Source organism: Empidonax traillii, unplaced genomic scaffold, assembly GCF_003031625.1.
Source record: "Empidonax traillii isolate 1590-97213 ecotype Southwest subspecies unplaced genomic scaffold, ASM303162v1 scaffold1428:size197735, whole genome shotgun sequence".
NCBI classification, from domain to species: domain Eukaryota; kingdom Metazoa; phylum Chordata; class Aves; order Passeriformes; family Tyrannidae; genus Empidonax; species Empidonax traillii.
Window position 1 is genome coordinate 112,618 of NW_020956621.1, and position 20,811 is coordinate 133,428.

The 20,811-nt window shown below is 42.9% G+C and overlaps 1 protein-coding gene across 3 annotated transcripts in view; it reads left to right on the plus strand.

Moving 5' to 3' along the window:
- Positions 1–20,811, plus strand: part of DIP2A (disco interacting protein 2 homolog A) — a 75,544-nt gene that overhangs the window by 43,731 nt on the left and 11,002 nt on the right. Inside the window, exons 6-26 of one of the 3 annotated variants that reach the window (XM_027907236.1) lie at positions 803–931; positions 1,482–1,601; positions 2,232–2,429; positions 3,296–3,387; positions 3,662–3,772; positions 4,536–4,659; positions 4,897–5,006; positions 5,419–5,521; positions 6,422–6,486; positions 6,797–6,890; positions 7,281–7,400; positions 8,112–8,226; positions 9,039–9,178; positions 15,540–15,676; positions 16,207–16,287; positions 16,487–16,614; positions 18,088–18,202; positions 19,408–19,609; positions 19,747–19,856; positions 19,996–20,076; positions 20,670–20,793. In XM_027907236.1, the coding sequence (XP_027763037.1) occupies positions 803–931; positions 1,482–1,601; positions 2,232–2,429; positions 3,296–3,387; positions 3,662–3,772; positions 4,536–4,659; positions 4,897–5,006; positions 5,419–5,521; positions 6,422–6,486; positions 6,797–6,890; positions 7,281–7,400; positions 8,112–8,226; positions 9,039–9,178; positions 15,540–15,676; positions 16,207–16,287; positions 16,487–16,614; positions 18,088–18,202; positions 19,408–19,609; positions 19,747–19,856; positions 19,996–20,076; positions 20,670–20,793 (2,499 nt within the window). Of the gene's footprint in view, positions 1–802; positions 932–1,481; positions 1,602–2,231; positions 2,430–3,295; positions 3,388–3,661; positions 3,773–4,535; positions 4,660–4,896; positions 5,007–5,418; positions 5,522–6,421; positions 6,487–6,796; positions 6,891–7,280; positions 7,401–8,111; positions 8,227–9,038; positions 9,179–15,539; positions 15,677–16,206; positions 16,288–16,486; positions 16,619–18,087; positions 18,203–19,162; positions 19,234–19,407; positions 19,610–19,746; positions 19,857–19,995; positions 20,077–20,669; positions 20,794–20,811 lie in introns of those variants that run through there. The other 2 variants (XM_027907237.1, XM_027907238.1) reach the window with 2 other exon arrangements.

Consider the following 20,811-nt stretch of genomic DNA (forward strand, 5'->3'; position numbering starts at 1 on the left):
CCCAGTGCCTGGAGTTCTTCCGGCAGGATTTGTGACGTTCTGAGGTGCTTCAAGGGCTGTGCTTGCAGAGGCAGCTCCTCCAGCCCTGGGCAGCAGGGTGTTCTCCAGCTCTTCCCTACTGCATTCCTGTTTTTACTCATCAGGATTCTGAATATTCCAGTCCTCCAGTTCTTCTTGTCTGTTGTTCAGACACATGTCACGAGTGCTGTCATTTCCTAACCTGTTCCATTCCAAGCCATTCCATAATCTAGGTTACAGTTTTGGAGGGATGAAAACAGCTTTTTACATGGGCAGTTAGTGACAGGACAAGGGAGAATGATTTTACAATAAAAGAGAAGAGAGATTTAGATTAAATATTAGGAAGGAATTCTTCCCTGTGAGGGTGGGCAGGCCCTGGCACAGGTTGCCCAGAGAAGCTGTGGCTGCCCCTGGATCCCTGGATGTGTCCAAGGCCAGGTTGGACGGGGCTTGGAGCAACCTGGGCTGGTGGAAGATGTCCCTGCCCATGGCAGAGATTGGAATGAGATGAGCTTTAAGGTCTCTTCCAACCCAAGCCAGCCTGTGATTCTATGACATTCCTTAAGCATTTCTCTTAGGAATGGGCAGGAAACAGGGAACAGGAAGCAGGGCACAGCTCCAAGCAGAGCAGGCTTTTGCCTCCAGGTTGTTACGAGGCGGTTCTCGAGCCCCTGTGAGTACGTGAGGATTTGGGAAATGCCCTGCTGTAAGAAGCGACTTTTGACTTTTTATTATTTCTTAAACCTGCCTGATGAGCTCCCATATCTGTCTTGCATTTCTCCAGAGAACCACTCTGCACCCCCGGACGTGACCACTGGCCTGGTGGAACACCTGTACCACGAGCGCCCGCAGGTGGCGTCGGTGCGAGGAGTGCCCAGAGGCTACAACAGCAGCATTTTGGAAACTGCAGATGGTGATTGCATTATAAACCTCCTACCTTTCCATCTATGTCCCTTTTTTATATATATATATATGTGTGTGTGTGTGTGTATTCATCTTATTTTCTCAGAGCTTTAAATTTCGATAAATATCAAAACACTTATTTACATTTCATTTAACATAAATCTGTCACATATACAAATGAAGGTCAGCATTCGGCAAGGTTTTGTGTTGTGACTATTTTTACTTAAATTTTAAATTATTGAAAGATTCCCAAGCATTCTGACCCTTTCAGAATGGAATGAAAATTAAGATGTAGCAAATACCTAGATTCCTGGAGTAAAGAGTATTCTTAGTGTTTCTATTGGAATCTCATGGAGAGGTCAGTGGTTTGAAAAGCTAAAATGAAGTGTGAGGTGTCTGCATCAACCAGGCAGCCAGGGAACAGCATTGTTTGAAAGCAAATAAAGCTGTTTTCTTCCAAACAAGGTTCTCATCCTGAGTGACTTTTCCACCTGAAAGCTGTGTGTTTTAGTGTATGTTTGCTAATATATGACAAATAATACATATTTTCCATTTGGCAGGTGTCCCCGTGAATAGCAGAGTGTCCTCTAAAATCCAGCAGCTGCTAAATACCTTGAAAAGACCAAAGCGCCCACCTTTGAAAGAATTTTTCGTGGATGATTTTGAAGAGCTGCTAGAAGGTTAATTTTCTTTCAGATACACTTTTCACTCTTTGTGTGAGACTGAATTGATACTTCTTAGCAAGTGTTGGTTTCTTTTTCTCTTCCCAATAGAAAACAAATCATGGTAGAATTGTTACACTGAAGAAAGGTCACCTTATCACAAGTAAAAGATCACCTTCAACTCGGCCCTCTACTCAGTGTGACATTCCTGAGCTACTGCCAGTAGATTCCCTTCTACTGTTGGTTTGATGTTTTCATATATGAGATTATTGTGGTTCAAGTCTTTTGCTGAAGTTTCTTCAGGCAGGGTTGGGTGGACTTCCACTGAGGTGCATGTAATTTGTGGAGAGTGTCGCTTGCAACCATTAATTTTACTCACTGAAACTTTAATTGAAATAGATTGGAAAGCAGGCAACAGAAAACAGCAGCTTTCCAAAGCAGAGAGAAGTGAACGGGAGATTCAAATTCTGGTCCTTTGGTAATGTGGGATCAGAACTCTAAAAGTGATGGTCATTGTTTTTTGGGAAGCCAGCAGATGATTAGCATAGCATCACCATAAAGCAGAGAAGTAATGACAGCTGGTTCATGGAACAGTCTGGGAAGTGCAACTTGGACTTACATTTGCCATTTACTGTGCTCTGGTTTTAGTGCAACAGCCCGACCCAAATCAACCAAAGCCCGAAGGAAATCAAATGAATGTACTCAAAGGGGAACCCTTAGGGGTTGTGACCAACTGGCCACCCTCTCTGCTGGCTGCCCTGCAGCGCTGGGGAACCACCCAGCCCAAAGCCCCGTGTCTGACAGCGTTGGATACCACTGGGAAAGCCATTTACACCCTTACATATGGTACGTGTTGGTGCTGACTGTCAGGAGGAATTGGGGGTTTGCTGTGGAGTAACAGTTTGCTTTTACTTCAGAGGGGCACTGCCCATGCTCATGGCACAGGAGGTTTGAGGTTGCTGTTGGAATGCAAATTATTAATTCATTGTATATCAAAAATGTGTTAAAAAAAGTTAAGGAAGGGAAAAAATCTGTGGTATTGATTCTTTCCAAGTGGCTATTTTTAAATCTCAAAGATTTGTGGGAGGGGAGTGTAAAAGAACACTAAAACCAGAACACTGGTGTAAACTGGGAGGGAGAAACAGATGACTGGTAATGCACTCTCCAGATTCCTAGAGGAGACATTCCATTTTAGCATCTTCCTGCACATCCTTATAGAGGAGACTCGTACTTCAGGAGCATATTCAGAATGTTATGGTGGGAAGTGGAACTTGCCTGTATCAATGAACTTAAAAGTATTAGAGTAAACTTGGATTTTTTTGGTAAGATTTTTTTTTTGTGTCCTGAAGGGCAGCTCTCTCCCTGCATCATTTCATTGTACAGTATGTTAGAATGTTAAACTTTGTTGTTTGCATTCTCACAGATGAAGGATGCAGAAAATACACAGCTCAGCAGCTGCAGTAGTTTAATTACTCTACAGTAGAGCTTTGAGAATTGTTTAGAATATCATGTTTAGTTTTACACTAAAAAAAAAAAAAAGGAAAAGGTAAACTAAAAAGAAACCAACCTCTAAATGTAGTTATACTCTCTGCCATCTGTTCTGATGCAGCCATCATGGTTAGAGCATATGTAAGGCACTGAGATTTGCCAATTGAATATTATCATTTTAGTTTCTATTTCTTAATTTCTTTTTTTTTTTTTTTCCCCTTAAGGCAAGCTGTGGAGTCGAAGCTTGAAGTTAGCCTATACCCTGCTGAACAAGCTAACCACTAAGAATGAACCCCTGCTGAAGCCTGGAGACCGGGTAGGCTGCTTTTGGAAGTGGTCCCTGGGGATGAAATAGTGAGGAAGAGCTTTAGCTGCAAAAAGCCTTGTAGTAATATATTGCAATAATATATTGTGAAATAATCGTTGCTGTGACTTGTAATAATACGTTGTCCCAATATTTAGTATTTCTGTTCTTAGTTATAGATGAACCTGTGCACTACTGTGAAGATTTTGTTCCACAAATTTAAAGGCAATCTCCCTCCCTCTGATGAAAAAAACACACATCTTCTTATTTTAATGTGTTTTTGTAGGTAGCCCTCGTATTTCCCAATAGCGATCCAGTTATGTTTATGGTGGCATTTTATGGCTGTCTCCTGGCAGAGCTTATTCCTGTCCCAATAGAAGTTCCACTCACAAGAAAGGTAGGCAAATGCATTCAGCGTTTTTATGGTTTGGTAAATAAATGAAGTGTCTGTGGGGGGAGAGTGTCTAAATCCTACAGACCTTACATGGGACCCCTCAGAGCCTGCAGGTTTGAAAGCAGAGTGAACTGCTCAGTGTACAGTCTATGCTTGGAATTATATTTAATATTTACTCAGGGAAAGGGGAAAATAGTAATAGTATACTGCTATTAATAATAGTATTAAGTATTTTAGGATACGTAATCATACAAATTATTTTAATTCATTATTTTTGAATAATTGCAGAATTATTTCTCAAAATGTATCCCAGAAATGTTATTTTTTCAGCTCTCATACTGAATAATGAGGCAGGCAGAGACACCATAGTTCCTGGAAATAAAGGTATAATCCCACACACATTGAGATTATTAGGAAAGAGCTAAAGTTATAGGCTGTGCTCCTCAGTGTGCCAGGACTCAAACAGCATCAAACCAGGTTCCTGTTTTAGCAGAACTTATAAACATCCCTTTGGGTTGAAGAGGGATGCACGACCATTGCTTGGGACACTGCTTTCCTTGCCAGATCTGCTGCCAAATCTTAATTGGCACAAAGCAAAACTCAGCCTTCTCAGTCATCTGTCCTCCATTAAAGGCCTTATGGGATAGACATTTGTTTTTTCCTGTGATAAAAATCCACCTAATGTTTTCTAAACATGGAGAAATTACAGTAAACTGTCCAAAAGTTTGGTTATTTGTAATTTTGCTATGACTTGGTTTCCCTGTAGGATGCTGGCAGTCAGCAGATCGGGTTTCTCTTGGGCAGCTGTGGAGTAACACTGGCTTTAACCACTGATGCCTGTCAGAAAGGCCTCCCCAAAGCTCAGACTGGCGAAGTGGTGACGTTCAAAGGTGTGATTTTGTTTTTTATGGGGTAAAAAGTGGCTATGTTTGTTCATTGTTGCTGTCAAACAGCAGTTCTGGGGTTTGTGTGCATGGTTCTGGCTTACACGTAAACAACTGCCTTCATTCGCTCCTCTCAGGAAGGGCTTGTTCCAGCCTTTGCTTCATTCCTGTTCTCTCTCAATACTGGGGGGGAAAAGCCCTTATTTTTGGTACTTTGGTGACAGTAACTTTTTTTCTTTGAAGGCTGGCCTCGTCTCATTTGGTTTGTGATTGATGGGAAGCATCTGGCGAAACCCACCAAGGACTGGCACCCCCAAGTCCGGGATGCCAGCGCTGAGATTGCTTATATCGAGGTGATTGAGCGTAATGTGCCCACCTTTTGTGGTTACTCTGTCATAGTTTATGTGACATTTGTTTCCTTTAAGCTCTTGACACAATTAAAGAGATTACTACAATATTTTAACTGTGAAACAAGAACGTATCCCTCAAGGCTGTCATTTGAGTGGCTGCGTGGAATCACCTTGCAGGCTGGGGTTAATCAGCATTTTAGGATCCCTGGGACAGTTTGTTTAATTGGAGTAGAGAAACAGATTTCCTATGATACTAGTGTATTCTCTGAACATAATTGTATTTTTGTGCTAGCTTTTTGGACTTTTTAAAAAACCTTGCTTCGTTTTTACAACAAAATGTGCTTTCAGTTCACCACTGTAAATTTCCTTGATTTTTGTTGTTATTCTAATGCTTGTGTACCCTTTCTCTTCTCAGTACAAAACAAGTAAAGAGGGCAGCACAGTGGGCATTACTGTATCTCACGCTTCCATGCTGGCACACTGTCACGCCCTGACTCAGGCATGTGGTTATTCAGAAGGTAAGTCAGAGAGGGTGCAACCTTAAAATTATACTGACAGCTTTGAATCTTCGGACAATGTATGTTGCAATATCGTGTTCACTGTCTTCAGAGAACTGCAGAGACATTGTAGTAGCTTTAACTGCAAAAGGAAAGACAAATTTCCTCATTCATACTGGCAGTGATGGGTGAAAGAGTAATCCACCTGTGAGAGAATCAAGGAGGAGATTTTCCTCTCAATTGATCATGTCCCACAAAAAAGCATTTCCATAGGGACATAATGAGAGATCTGCTTGCTTTCATTCTGCCAATGAACAGCCAAGAAATGCTCTTGGTTTGGGCCATCTGCATGGAGTTAACCTTTGCTGCCATTAATAAAGTGACAAGCAAGTGTCACCTAATCAGTACAAGATGTCCCTTGGAAATCAGGTTGAATCTTTGATTTACGATCTTTGATTCTTTTTTTTTTTTTTAATTTTTTTTTTTTTAAATTTTTTTTTCAGAGAAAGTGTTCAAGAAAATTTAGTGCAACCATGATAATAGTTCTCACTGGATTTAATTCTTTCAAATATAGGTGAACTTTTCAGTTCAACTCAAGAAGTGTGCTTCAAAACTGAATTTTTGGTCTGCATAGTTCCTTGGCAGGTGTTACAAACACATAGGTATTATAATGAACCAAGGTCTTAGATACCTTGTAATAATCTAGTCTGCAATCCTAATTCAAAGATGATTGCTGTAAGTAAAATAAGCCCCTTGGAGCTTAAGCAGCCTGTTTGTTACAGACAAACAGGCGCGACAAGAGAGCTTTGGTTTCTTAGCAGTTGGCAGTTGCAGAGTTGCTTCAGAAAGTATTTTGAATTCTTAAGTATTCTTGTAAATACACTTTTTAAATCTGTTTTTTTTTTTTTCCTTTGCTTTCAGCTGAAACGCTGACAAACGTCTTGGATTTCAAAAGGGATGCTGGCCTTTGGCATGGAGTGTTAACAGTGAGTATGGGAAGGAACAGAAAAAACTGCAGCAGGTTGCTGCTCTCAGGGGTATCAGAACGAGGCCATAAGCTCATCAGCTCTCTCAAACAATTTCTTTTCAATATTTATGCTTTTCAGAATAAAGTGTTACTTTTTCAGTAAGTTGTGTAACGTATGTTTCCATGGAGTGTACATATAGTTTTCACTAACATTTAACTGTAAGAGTTATGCTGCAGCTGTGATAATGGGGGGTTTTTTTAAGCATTGATACGTGCTGTGTATTTTTTGAGCCGCTTGGAAGTTTATTTTTTAATCTTTTCCCTCACAGAGCGTTATGAACAGGATGCATGTCATCAGCATTCCCTATGCATTAATGAAGGTTAATCCACTTTCCTGGATACAGAAAGTCTGCTCTTACAAAGGTAACCTAAAAGTATTTGTACTTCACCCACTTTTTTGGATTATTTAGTACCAAATGAAATTGTTTGTGTAAAATGCCTGTGTATGCCATTGAGTACTCCATTTCAGTGTTCTGTATGCTGATAGTTTCACTGATGATGGCTTCTTCTGAGAGACCTTTAAAGAGAAATTGTCTTTCTCAGTATTTGAATTTATGACCAACACTTAAATTCTATAATCACATCCATCTGGAGACATGGGGTATACACATGTCATAGTAGTTGAATATCTGGCACTTGTATTTGTTTATTGTCTCACAAATTCTTTTAAAAATACAAGAATACTTATGTAATTTTATAATTGATCTTCCTTCTGTTCTGCACACGCAGCATAATTGTATTTTTGATTTCCAGCCCGTGTAGCAGTTGTAAAATCCCGAGATATGCACTGGTCACTTTTGGCTCAGAGGGATCAGAGAGATGTCAGCCTGAGCTCGTTACGGATGTTAATAGTGGCAGATGGAGCCAATCCATGTGAGTATGGATGCATTTCCTGAGTGTCAGTCTTGCCAAGATTCTGTGTCAGAGCTGATGCTCAGGAAGTTTTAACAATTTGTTCTGTAGTAAAATACTGTTTGTGTGCCAGTGATACTACTGCTTTTTGCACTTCTCGGCTGTATTTAGCTGGGTAAATTAAGTTTTTTGAACTTCATGTTTTCATCAGTGTTATACTCTTACATGAATTGACATGAACTGATACCTAGGAGATCTGTTGGTACAGATATAATCCATTTTGGGCCGAGTGCTAAAGCCCAGGTGGAGTTGTGAAGGTGTGTCAGAAGCATCTGACGTTTGGTTTTAAGTGCTGTGACCTTTGCAAGAGACAATGGGATAGGAGCTATATAAAAAGTTAACATACAGTTACCCATAGTGACAAAGTATTCTGGTCCCTGAAGGGCTTTCCGTGGTGGTAAGTGTTAGTGAGTGCTGCCAGAGAAGGAGTATGCAGTTGGGAATTTCATCCAGTGAATTAGCTGTTAGTCACTGGGAGTTCTTTTTCCAAATCTACCATCTAATAATAGGCTGGAATGTCTTTCAGACAATTTGAAAGTATATTGGTTTTGTGCATGAGAACAGCAATGTTGGTATATCCGAGCTGAGAGCGAGCACAGACTTTAAATTCCTGCAGCTCAAGCTTTCCTGCCAACAGCAAAATGTTTCCAATCGCCTGATTCTTCTTTTTAGGGTCAATATCTTCCTGTGACGCGTTCCTGAATGTATTTCAGTCCAGAGGCTTGAGACCAGAAGTCATCTGTCCTTGTGCCAGTTCTTCAGAGGCACTGACCGTTGCTATTCGCAGGTAATTCCCTTTCCTGAGAAGTGAACTGAAGCTTTTCTTGACTATTGAGATGTGTCAAATAATCACAGAATAGCTTGCGGAGGAAGTTGCTCCAAGCCCTATCCAACTTGATCTTGAGCACTTCCAGGGATGGGGAATCTCATGTTAAGGTGGTGGTCAGAAAAGATGCCCAAAAAGACCTAGGCAGAGGAAACATGAAACTCACAGGTACCTCCTTCTCTGAAAGGTGGCTGATTTTTGTTTTCTTCAAAAAGTTTAATATTTTCTATAAGCAGTCAGACATCTCAACTGATGTTGCTGGAGGACATCTTAAAATGCCCCCAGAGCAAACCTAATTATTTATGAGGAAGAAGATGCTGAGTCTTCAATTATTTGCTTATTTACAGTGTCCTGTAAACAGGGGGCTAACCAGAAAAAAAAAAGTATTTGTAACTTGTCTGAAAAATACTGTTGGATTTCTGGAGAGAGCAAGGGATACTCTGAAAAAAAGGAAATACTTTGATTATCAATAGGCGTATGGATAGAATATGCTAGAATTTTTTGATAGTGGTTGTCATCAAAATGTGCCTTTTCAAAAAATGAGTTTCAAGAAAACTTAAAACAAAAAAGTTTGAGATTTCAGTGAGGTTTTTTTCTAGCTCTTTTATCATACAGTGACAGTGTATCGCCAGTCTTGAACTCCTGTTTGTTAAAAGTGAGACACCATTATTTCTCTTTACTTTACCAAGCCTGAGAAACTGGTACAGTGTTTTTGGTGACCTTATCACCACTGGTCTGTTGATTCATATCTGACTGGACTTTCTGTTTTCCAGACCTCCTGAGCTGGGTGGCCCCCCTCCAGGAAAAGCAGTGTTGTCCATGAATTGTCTGAGTTTCGGTGTGATCAGAGTGGATACAGAGGAGAAGTTGTCAGTCTTAACTGTGCAGGATGTTGGCCAGATTATGCCTGGAGGTAGGAAAGCATTTCCTGTGGGTTTAAGCATATTCCAGATAAGCTATCTTTACTATTACACTTGTGTTGATGGAATAAATAAAAATGTTAAATACCTTCAAGGTAGTATGACTTATGTTTTGCTACTCGCTTGTTAGCGTTGGTGCTGACTGACCTACACCCACGTAATAACATGCAGAAGAACATAAAACAGAAAACAAAGTAAGAAATGACAGCTTTCACCCTGGCCTGATAGTCCGTGGAGTGGAATGGAGGGTAAATAGAACAGAGTGAACTGGAGTATTTCAGTTGAAAGGGACCTCATCTCAAACTCTGTGGAGGTGATGGAACAACCAGATCTGGAAACCATTTTCTCATGCACGTGGAGGACAAGAAGGTGATCAGTGAACGTGATCAGCGTGGATTCACCAAGGAGAAGTCATGCTTGGCCAACCTGTTCACCTTCTATGATGAAGTGACTGGTTTGGTAGGTGAGGGGGAAGCAGTGGATATTGTCTACCTGAGAAGAAGTTATAGAGAATGCTGAGTCAGGCTCTTCTCAGTGTCCTGCGACAGAACAAGAGCCACTGGACACAAACTGAACACACGAACTTCCCTCTGAACCCAAGAAAGAACCTTTTCCACTGAGTACCAAATTGGGTTTCCCCATTTGTAGAGTCCCCATCCTTGGAGATACTGAAAAGCCATCTGAACGTGCTCCTGGGCAGCTGGCTCTGGGTAGCCCTGCTGGAGCTGAGGGATTGGACCAGATGATCTCCAGAGATCCAGCCTAAAACCAGCTATCCTGAGAGTGCCAGACTGGGTATTCCAGCAAACTGCTCAGTCCTGGATTAACCTGTTTCCTAATGACATGTGTTTGCAACACAGTTCTTCCTGACTTAAGTAGAGCTGGGGTTTGTTCCTGAGCCCATTAAGTGGATTGAAGCAAAGAGACTTTGTCTCTTCCCTGCTTATGTCAGTTGAGACTCTGCTGCTAAGTCATGCATCATTTGGAGAGATTAATAAAGGTGCCAAACCAGACCAAAGGCTGTGGACAGTGGGATGAAAGACTAGACACTTAGTGCTCCAACTTTTAGGTTGGCAGTGTAACATTCCATGGCGCTGTCTGTCTTGTCCTGACCTGCACTGGTGTACTTGGAGAGGATGAAATATGGATTTTTTTGAATTCTCTTCACCCCTCAGATTTACTATGTAGTTACCCAAGAACCTCAGGAAGAGGCAGACAGCTTCCCTCTGCTGATGAAAATTTCCAACCATCGTATAGCAAGTGGCACTGATCTTGTTTAATTTACCTCATTAATCTGGGAAGCACTTTGCAACCTCTGAGGATAGTGGTTCAGTTATTTTTACTGAACTTAAATTCACATTTAGAGCTTCCTCCTGCTACCAATAAAAGACTGAGCAGAAGCTCTGCATTTCATGTGAAAATTAGGGGAAGGAAGCCCCTCTGAAGTCAGGTTGACAAGGCAGACCAATGGGAGTAAAACCACTGAGGATATAAAAACTGGATATTTTTGGGTGGCCTCAGTGTGAAACCATAATTGCAGGGGAAAAAAAAAGGTATAGTGACCCAATCAGACTTACTGACTTCTGAATTGGTTCACCTGAACATTCAAATTCAGGGTGTCAAACTTGCCTGCAAAGACCCAGAAGACGTTCAGCTGTGACTGTCCCTGCAGGTTGTATCCGATGACTACACCCACGGAGGAATATGGTGTCAGCAGAGAAGTCTCTTGGTCGCTGTGTGGCTTCTCCTGGGCTTTTGTTTTGTGTTAAGACCATCTGAAGCTGTCTTGAAAGTCCGTAATAAAATTCCAAGGAAGGCAGTAACTTCACCTTCACAGTTGGACTTGATGACCTTAAAGGTCTTTCCTGGCCTAATCAGTTCCCTGATTCTGTGGCTGGCATCTCTGGCTCAACAGAATGGTGATTTTTCTGCTCTAAGTACAGTACAGGTGGCTTGGACTGCTACTGCTGTGTGGTTTGAGTGTCCACACTACTGCTGTCCCCTTGAAACCCCAGTGAAGTTCAGGTGTGCTGCCCATCTTCTGCTCAGATTAGGGGTTAGTTCGGGGACATGGAGGGAACCATGCCCTTCAGGTAGCCCTCAATCCTTTGGGGTACTGACTGAGCTGAAATTCATTGTTGGTCCAGTTTTTATTCAAAAGGCAGGATTGATTGAAATCTTCCTTTGGGTTAGTTTATCCCATGGAGATGCCCCTGGCTTTGCTGTAGGCTTGACTACACTAAGGCACCAAGCTACAGCTGTGGTGCACCTTAAGCTGCTCTTCCTATTCAACTGCTAGAGTTGTGAATCACCTTGGTTAATATTCCATAGAGCATCTGCTCAATGGCAGGTTAAAGTCTGCCTTAAGATGTTGGAAGAGTTCCATGTGTGCTTGTGGGTAAGTAATTTCCCCTCAGGATGAGTCGTTAATGAGAAACAAACCCCTGTCCTTGTGAAATGCCTAATTGAGCAGTGAGAGGGGATCTGTGACAAAACCCTTCTCCTTTGTCTAATCCCTTGAGGCATTGTCTGGCAAATCTAAGGGACCCTTCTGGATTAGGGTGCCACTGACAGGCAGAGACAACACTGCCATAACTTTCTACATGAGTAAGAAGTGATAAGTGACTTGCCTGGCTGTGTGAGGGGAGAACAGTTATCATATATGTGTATCATTAAGTACCTCAAGGTGACACAACTCATAATTGATGGCTGTTGCTGCTGTAAAATACAGTAGCAAGTGGCAAAACTACTTGTAGGTTAAGCAGAATTTGGGCAACCTAATGAATTAACTTCTTTAAACTCTGGTTAGCATTGGGCTGTCAGAATCTGAAGCAGATTTGCTTCAGTTTGTCCACATGATAAAAATTCCTGCAGAAATTTCTCTGTAGGTTTCTTAAGTCAGAACATACATAATAGAGTTCATTCTAGAGGATAATGGATATCTCTGTTCCCTGTGACTGTCTCTTAAAATAATCTTCCAGAGTAGAAGGCCAAAAGGCTAGCAGTTACTTACAGATGTGTGCCAGATAAAAAGGAATTAATGACTTAAAGAAATCAATGACATTTTCAAATGAGTCTGCATGTACATTCTAACAGTGGATAATACTTGTGCCTGGTAAGATTTATGCACATCGTGGAGGATGTGCCCTGTCCCTTCTGGCTTGGTGTTTGGCATACAGGAGAGAACATACCACCACCTGTTCGCTGCCCCTCTGCTGACTGACGAGTCATGCTCTTGATCTCCTCTTGGTTTTCTGGCTTTTTTCCTTAGATTGCTGTGCTTTGTGATGCAGGAGCTCACATTCCTGGATTTCATTAGAAAGGGTCAAGCCAAATTGTTTTGATCTCGTTTCCTGTGAAGATCCCAGGCATGCTGTATTTGGGAACCACCTGGTTAAAAGGTCACGGATAAAGTGTCCACTTTCACCCTCATTTTGTTTTTCTGCTTGTTCTGAGACACTGAGCCCACCTGCTCTGGGCATCTTATTCAACTGACCCACCAGCGCCAGGATCATGTCCTGTGTCACTGCTGTTTAACCCACAGGCCACTCTTGATGCCACATTCCCTTCACATTCATTATCTTCCATGAATGTCCATCACAAGAACCTCAAGGGAAGTTCAGGCATCCACGGAGAAATCTTCCCATCAAAGATAGCATGGAAATTCTTAAGAGAAAACCTAGAATGCAGTCCCCTGGAATCTTCTGCTGGTGAGATGACATTTTGCCTCACCTGTTGACCACCTTTGGCTACTTTGCATGGTTTCTGTCTGGGACTGACATTGGTGAATTTGGCTTACAGCAATCGTCAGTTCATTTTTTCAAATTGGACTAGTAAAGTAGTAGGGAAAGTGCCAAAGCTATTCTATTCTGCCTATTTGTGCCTCCAGCTTTCACATCAACTTGCTACGTTATCTGTCATCTTGGAAGCATATTATACCTTATGCTTGAACCTGGATGTGGTTGCTCAGGGTATTCAGTCAAGTTCGTCTCCCTGCTACTTCCCAACTATTCATTTCCACTCCTTTACAGGGATCCTTCTCATGTTCTTAATTTGACAGGAGAGAAGCACTCTCGAAATCCAAAAGTTCTATATCCCTGTATCTCCTGCCCATACAAAGCCTGGTTCCTAGAAATAGGGCTGCTGTAGCAGCTACTTCCTTACACTCAAGCAGAAAACTTTGGGTTGGTGCCAGATCTCGGTTTTCTGCAGGAGGAACTTCTGCATGTGCAGTGTCACATTCCGGACTGTGACTGTATTCGGTACCTTTTCTAGAAGGTCAGGGAGAATGGTTCCCATTTCCTAAATGTTGGGATGCTCACATTGTCTCCAGTCCATGGATGTCCTGGATGTCATTGTTTGCTCTGTCTGTCTCAGCAAACCTGTTTGCACAGGTTCTAGTAGTTACCACAAGGCATCTTCACTGCAGAGGAGTCTGGCTCCTTCATCTCAGTGCCTGATCTATGGAAGGAGTCGTTACAGAACAATTTGGCAAAGTTTTCAGTCTTTTCTCCTAAATTGTGAGACAGCAGCACCTCTTTTCTTCTCAGTCCTTAGAATTTATCATAGTAATCAATTCCACTTGGCTTCAACCTGTCACACAGTGGCACAACAGCCTGCCACTGCATAACAGCTTCTCTTGAGACCTGTGCCAGTGTGTACACTTGGGATGAGATGTTTTCTTTCTTTTTAAATGTTCTTTGGATGCTTGTGTGACCACCCTTAAAGTCCAGATTTATGTTCATCCCCAGCTAGGAAAGCTGGCTGGCTGTATGCCTGTTTCCCTTTCCAGAGGAGCAGGGAAAGATTCACATCCTTGTATTTGACATTCCTGTGTGCTGTTTTTCTCAAAGACTAGGGTTCTCTGGAAACCCTGCAAATACCTTCCACTATGACTCTAGAGGTGTTTTATTCTGCTCTTTTAGTATTTTTTCTTAAGGCTTTGTGCTTCCAGAAGAGAGTTCTAACTAGAGTCTGCAGGTGCAAAGGTGGCTGTTGTGTACAGACCCACTGTGAAACACTGGAAGTGGAACAAGAGAGCACTTTCTGAGCCTCCTCAACACCTTTGTTCTCAGCCTTCTGCTGTGCAGGCCCCTGGCATTCTTCTTGCATTCCTGCTGTGCCAGTCTTGAAACACCCAGAGCTGAATCCAGTCCTTGGTAGGGCGTCAGTGTGGTCCTTTGCACAGCAGGATTCTCATCCTCTGCCAGGATACTCCTTGGCAGGTTTAACTGCTGAGAGTTGCCATCTGTCAGAATGTACATGTGGACTCATTTGAAGAAGGAAATCTTTCTTGCCAGGAGCCTGCGTTCTTCGTGATGTGCAGTCCACATGTACATTCCCGTCCCATCTGCTTTTCCCTTCTCTCTAATTCTTTTTCAGATGCAATGCTGTTGAGAGAGACTGAAATGGTGGTAGATGCACTCTCTTGTATGTCACACACGAAGCAGGAAAAGAAGGAGAAGCGAGAGTACAGGCTCCCCAGGGACTGCATCAGGGCAGCCTTGCAGTATAACCTGGCAGGGCAGAACTGTGCCTGCTGTTAGAATGTACCTGTAGACTTCCTGTATCATACATTGGTTACTGGTAAGTATTTTTTATTTTTTAAACTTGATCAGAGTGATAGGGCTGTCCTTGGGCTTCATGGATGGAGCATCACTTGGGGTCTGTTGGCTAATCCGTTGGTTTTTCCATGTTTGTGAGTGTGCTGAGGGCTGTACATTTGTGAGTGCCCACAAGTTGTTGTTGTGCTTTCTCCTGTTGCTAGCACTTCTCTCTGCATCATTGCCTAAGTGTCGCATACAGAGTTCTGATACTAGCTCAGGTTATTTCCTGGAGTAATCAGCTATTTCATCAGTTAAGATAATATCAAGATGATTTAGACATTGATCTATTGGTAGAGGGAATGATAATCTCTCCTGTTGAGACCTAAGGTGTTGACAACTGAAGACTTCTCTTTGAAAATGTCCCCACAGGTCTGTTTTTACCAGCAGTTCTTGGTCCGTGCCAGCAGCAGAGCTGGCTTCCTTGTGTTTATTTTGTACTGAGCTGATTTCTTTCTTAATCTTAAGTGCTAAATCAAGCTCCCTTGCACTGTTTTACTTTGGACTCAGCTGCAGCTGATGTGGAGGCTGTGAAGCATTCTAAGAAGAAAACATTGCATTTATGAACTTAATCTTGGAGAACTCATTACACAGGCAATCCAAAAGCTAGAGAGAGCTCTCTTACGTGCTGTGTTTTTCTGTAGCTGTTAGATAATTGATATTAAAACCTTTATCTGTCAGCAGCAGAGCACTGTGTGTGTCTCTGTTGGAGCACACTAACACTTGGATTTTGTGTTCTTCCCCCTTGCAGCCAACGTGTGTGTTGTGAAGGTGGACGGGACTCCTTATCTGTGTAAAGCTGATGAGGTTGGAGAAATCTGTGTGAATTCAGGAGCGACTGGGATAGCGTATTTCGGCCTCCTGGGAATCACCAAGAATGTATTTGAGGTTCGAACTTCCTTGTAATGTAAAGTGCAATTGTTGCATTTCTAGTATTCCTTCTTGCAAATAGACTTATATAGACTTATTTGTTCCTTAAAAGTCCTTTTTTTGGTGGGTTTTTTTTTTTTTTTGGTTGGTTGGTTTGGTTCTTGAGTTTTTTTCTGTTTTTTTTGTTTTGTTTTGTTTTGTTTTGTTTTTTAAATTAGAAAAAGCCTTGGCTCGGATGTACTTTGCTTCATTCGTAGAATCATAAGAAATTATGCCTTCTATAACCAAAAATACCAAGTGTTATCTGCAGTCAATCAGCTGCTTTTAAATTCCACAATCCAGTGTTCTGCCTATGTGAGCATTTAAATTCATCTGAGCTCTGACTTAACACAGAAGTCTTATGTGCAGTTACCCGAAGGCATCTCAGTCTTTTTGCTTCTATTTTTCCCTCCAGTGGTACTCCTATTTCATGTTTTCCTTTTGTGGCAGTAAAGAAGTGAGAGTCCATATCAGCCCATCAGTGTCTGAATCCCTCTGTGTCCTTCCAGGCCATCCCAGTGACAGCAGCCGGCGTGCCTGTTTCAGACCAGCCCTTCACAAGGACAGGACTGCTTGGCTTTGTGGGTCCTGTAAGTGTGAACAAGCCCTGGGGGCCCTACTTTGTCCTGACTCCCAACTCTTTAAGTGGTGCCCCCAAATTCAGCAGAATTAAATGTTGGGGCACTGACCTCCTAGAGATCTCGAGAGTATTGTTGGTCTGAGCCAGGTGGGTGTTGCCAGGAGCGAGGAGGTTTTTCCCCTCTGTTTCTAATCCTGCCTTCTTTTCAGGACTGTTTGGTGTTTGTGGTAGGGAAGTTGGATGGCCTGATGACAGTCAGTGGCCGCAGGCACAACGCAGATGACGTGGTGGCCACCGCCTTGGCAGTCGAACCCATGAAGTTTGTCTATCGGGGAAGGTGAGCACATCAGAAACTTCAGCCCTGCCGACTGGGCTTTGTTCCTCCTTTTTTCACCCACAGACAGTCAATAAGTAGCACAGCACACACAGGAGCAATGCATGTGAGTTTTTACGTGTGTTTTTTGTAGGAAAGGTGGCACTAGGTTGTGATATGCCCTGTCCCTGCTGACTTGAAAGACAAATATTGACACCCTTCTTCATGCACAGTAGATTTTAAATTGCTTTCACAAACTATAAAAGTAGATCTTTTAAGTGTCTGTTTAAAAGGTTATTCAAAACTTCTCATAAGACACTCACATGCCAGATGTAAGACACCTCGGTCCTCCTGAGCCTTTTGGGCAGAGGGGCCAAGAAAGGAACTGTGCAGCATGTTCTAAAGAACAAACAGCTGCAGGACCTTCAAAGGTGGTGTGTGTTGTATCACCAACCTGATTGCTCTGCTGTGCCAAATGGCCTAATGTCCAGATGGAAATCAGTGACAAGTGGGGTCCCTCAGGGGGTCCAGGCAGGGGGATGAACAGATCAAGGGCAGCTCTGCTGAGGACTTGGAGGTGCTGCTGAATGAGAGAGTGGACATACCCTGACCACGTGCACTGGCAGCCCAGGAACCAGCTGTGTCCTGGGCTGCGTCCCCACAGTGTGGGCAGTAGGGGAAGGGGGGGATTCTGCCCCACTCAGGTGAGACCCCACCTGCAGTGCTGCCTCCAGCTCTAGGGGCCCCAGCACAGGAAGGACATGGAGCTGCTGGATTGGGTCCAGAGGAGGCCACAGAGATGCTCCAAAGGCTGGAGACCTTCTGCTATGGAGACAGGCTGAGAGAGCTGCAGTGGCTCAGCCTGGAGAAGAGAACGCTCCGGCGAGACCTTACTGCAGCTTTTCAAGACCTAAAAGGGCCTTGTAAGAAAAATGGGGACAGAGTTTTTAGTGAGGCCCATCTCAATAGGACAAGTGGTGATGGTTTTAAAATGAAAGAGATTAGATTCAGGCTAGATATAAGGCAGACAGTCCTGACTGTGAGGGTGGTGAGGCCCAGAGAAGCTGTGGCTGCCCCATCCCCACCCCATTGAGGTCAGGTTGGAGGAGGCTCTGAGCAACCTGAAGTAGTTGAAAATGGTCAGTAATTTGGCCTAGCCATCTTTCTGAAGGGGATGTAGGGGCCACAAGTCTAGTGTGCATGATGGAGTTCTGTAGGCAAGGTTTGCACAGCCCCTGCACGTATGGAACTTGCCTGTCAGACACGTGGTACGTCGGTGACTGCAAATCCACCTGACCCCCACCAGAAACGGGGTTACAGCAGTGAACCTACATGTGTTCTATTTTTCCTGTGACTTTGTGATGACCCTGGCATGAACAAAGCTTGTGTGTGTGAAACGGTGCCATGAGAGGTTGCAGCCATCCCCCACGTGATGATAACCCGTGCTCTGTTCACCGTATGTTGCACCCTATCATTCTTCTGTCCTTTGTGTTTTAGGATAGCAGTGTTTTCTGTGCCCGTTTTGCATGATGATCGGATAGTGCTTGTGGCAGAGCAGCGCCCTGACGCCTCAGAGGAGGATAGTTTTCAGTGGATGAGCAGGGTTCTACAGGTAGTCAGTCTGTCCTTTCTCTTTTCCAGGTGAATAAGGCTGATGTATGAAATGAGAATATTAGAACATCTTTTTTTTTTTTTCCCCATAAGCCAAACCTGTCAGTGTAACCACAGAGAGATAAAATGAGCTGGTTTTTCTGGTGTGGGTTTTTTTTTTTTTTTTTTCAAAATGCATTTCAGGGTTGATAGTTTACAGAATTTTGGTAAAAAGTAAGACTTCCTCTCAGAATGTTTTTTTAACTTCCTAGTCCTAGGATTCCTTGAGTCCTAAGGGTAATGTTTGGGGTTTTTTTGGGTTAATGCTACATGTCTCTTCTGATTTCATACTGAGAGTTAACTCTGAAAATGTTTACGGGGGTACTTAGTGCCAAGTATCAGAACTGCCCCTGAAAGCTTTTTGTGTCACTAACAACCTATTCTAGATCTCCAACTGTAAGCATTAAAAAACTTTTTTCCCTTGATTACTTTAATGTATTTTCTTGGGGAGTAGAGGGCAGGAGGAAGGGGAATTCTGGTAGATTTGCATTTGTGGATTTCAGAATTAATCAGTTCTGAGGAAGTAAAAATTGAGAGAGCAGTTATGGAAGACTGATGAAGGGACAACTGAAGGGAAGGATACAGAGAAAAACTTGAGGGAAGTTTGCTCTTAAGAGTAAAGCAGTATGTTTTCTAATTTCGGCTTTCTGCTCTTTTTGAAGGGAATATCCACTAATAGAAAGGCTTTTTCGTGGGAGAAAATATTTTTATTTTTCTTTTTTTTAAAGTGTCGTAGCTAAAACAGACACTTAAGTTTTAGGCAGCAAAGATGCTTCCCTCCCTATTTTTGTGGTTTTATGTTCTACTGCGCTTTTGTGATTGTGCCATACATGCTAAATTTGCTGTAATATAATTTTGGCTTTTGAAAATCTCCGCACTTTTTGCCCACTTATAAGAGACTTTCCTAATCCCTGATGTGCAGGTGGCATCCCCTTGGTAGAGGGCACAAGCAAAGTCCTGGGTCTGCTCCTGCTCCCATTGAAGTCATGGCACAGCTTCTATGAGTTCAGTGAGTGCAGAATTGGACCCTTTATTTGCAAATTGTGGTGCAAGTAAAAACCTTAATTTTATAAATGACTTGAATTCAAATTCTTGCTCTAGCTGCGTCCCAGTTGATAACGTGGAATGTTTTGGTGTTTTTTTTTTTCCGTTTTAATTTCCACCAAGGCGATCGATAGCATTCACCAGGTGGGCGTGTACTGCCTTGCCTTGGTGCCAGCCAACACTTTGCCAAAGGCTCCCCTCGGAGGGATTCATATTTCAGAAACGAAGCAGCGCTTTTTGGAGGGTGCTCTGCATCCTTGTAACGTCCTGATGTGTCCCCACACCTGCGTCACCAACCTGCCCAAGCCCCGACAGAAACAGCCAGGTGAGGAGAAAGCAGAGCACGGTGCTGGTTCAGCCAGACCCTGTGTTAGACTTGGCACATCTGCAGCCTGCACTGATTCCTGCACGTTCCCTAAGGCTTTTTGCCCTCATTTTGCATCTCTTCTTTCCGAAATGCAGATGTTGGTCCTGCCTCAATGATAGTGGGAAACCTCGTAGCTGGCAAGAGGATTGCACAAGCCTCGGGCAGAGATGTGAGCCAGCTGGAGGACAACGACCAGGCAAGAAAGGTGACACTGATGTCCTGGTATGACTGAATATTTGAGTTAGCTTATTCAGAGTGAGAGAAGACCAGGCAGGATGTTCTGCTGAATGTAAACCTGAGGCGTTTTGAGTGAAGCTGAGTGTCTCCTTTTTGTTCCATTTCAGTTCCTGTATTTGGCAGATGTTCTTCAGTGGCGAGCTCAGACAACTCCAGATCATCCCCTCTTCCTTCTGTTGAATTCCAAGGTGAGATGCACTTTAGGTCATACTCAGGGATTGAGATGAAAACAAAAGATTTTTTCAGTTCTAAGAAAATTCCAGCCGGAGGTCTTTACCTTAAATGCTTCAGGTTATTTTAGTGAAGCAGACAAAAACTGCTAGTTAGTAAGCAGCATCATTTTTCCACTTCTGAAATTTTATGCAATATATTTTATGCCACACTTGGAATTTCAGTATGCATTCTGCCTGGCTTAAAACACTGCAGTAATTGCATTTCCTGCTGGAACCCAACTTTTGTGATATTAATGGAAGCCACAATTCTGTCTTTGTCTCTGAACACCAGGGTAACTGGAAGTCAGAGCTGGAGGATTTCCTAATGCTGTTTCTATTTCAACAATACACTGTATTTACTGTTCTGATTTTGCAAGATGTATAAAATCCTCCAGCACTGTAAAAACTCATGGTACCAGCAGCGTGGTTTCTGAAACGTAGAGACAGAGTCTTTAACAGCATCTACTGTACTACTAGAATAAGGACAGATGAAATACTGTGCCTGCAGCAGGTACTTTGCGTAGAACAGCTTGAATAAAGGTTTGTGATGTCACTTCTCTCCTGTGCAGGGCACTGTAGCCAGCACTGCATCGTGCATCCAGCTGCACAAGAGGGCAGAGAGAGTGGCAGTCGCGCTGCTGGAGAAGGGGCGGCTCAACATTGGTGACCACGTGGCCCTGGTTTACCCTCCAGGTGAGGCAACACAGACAG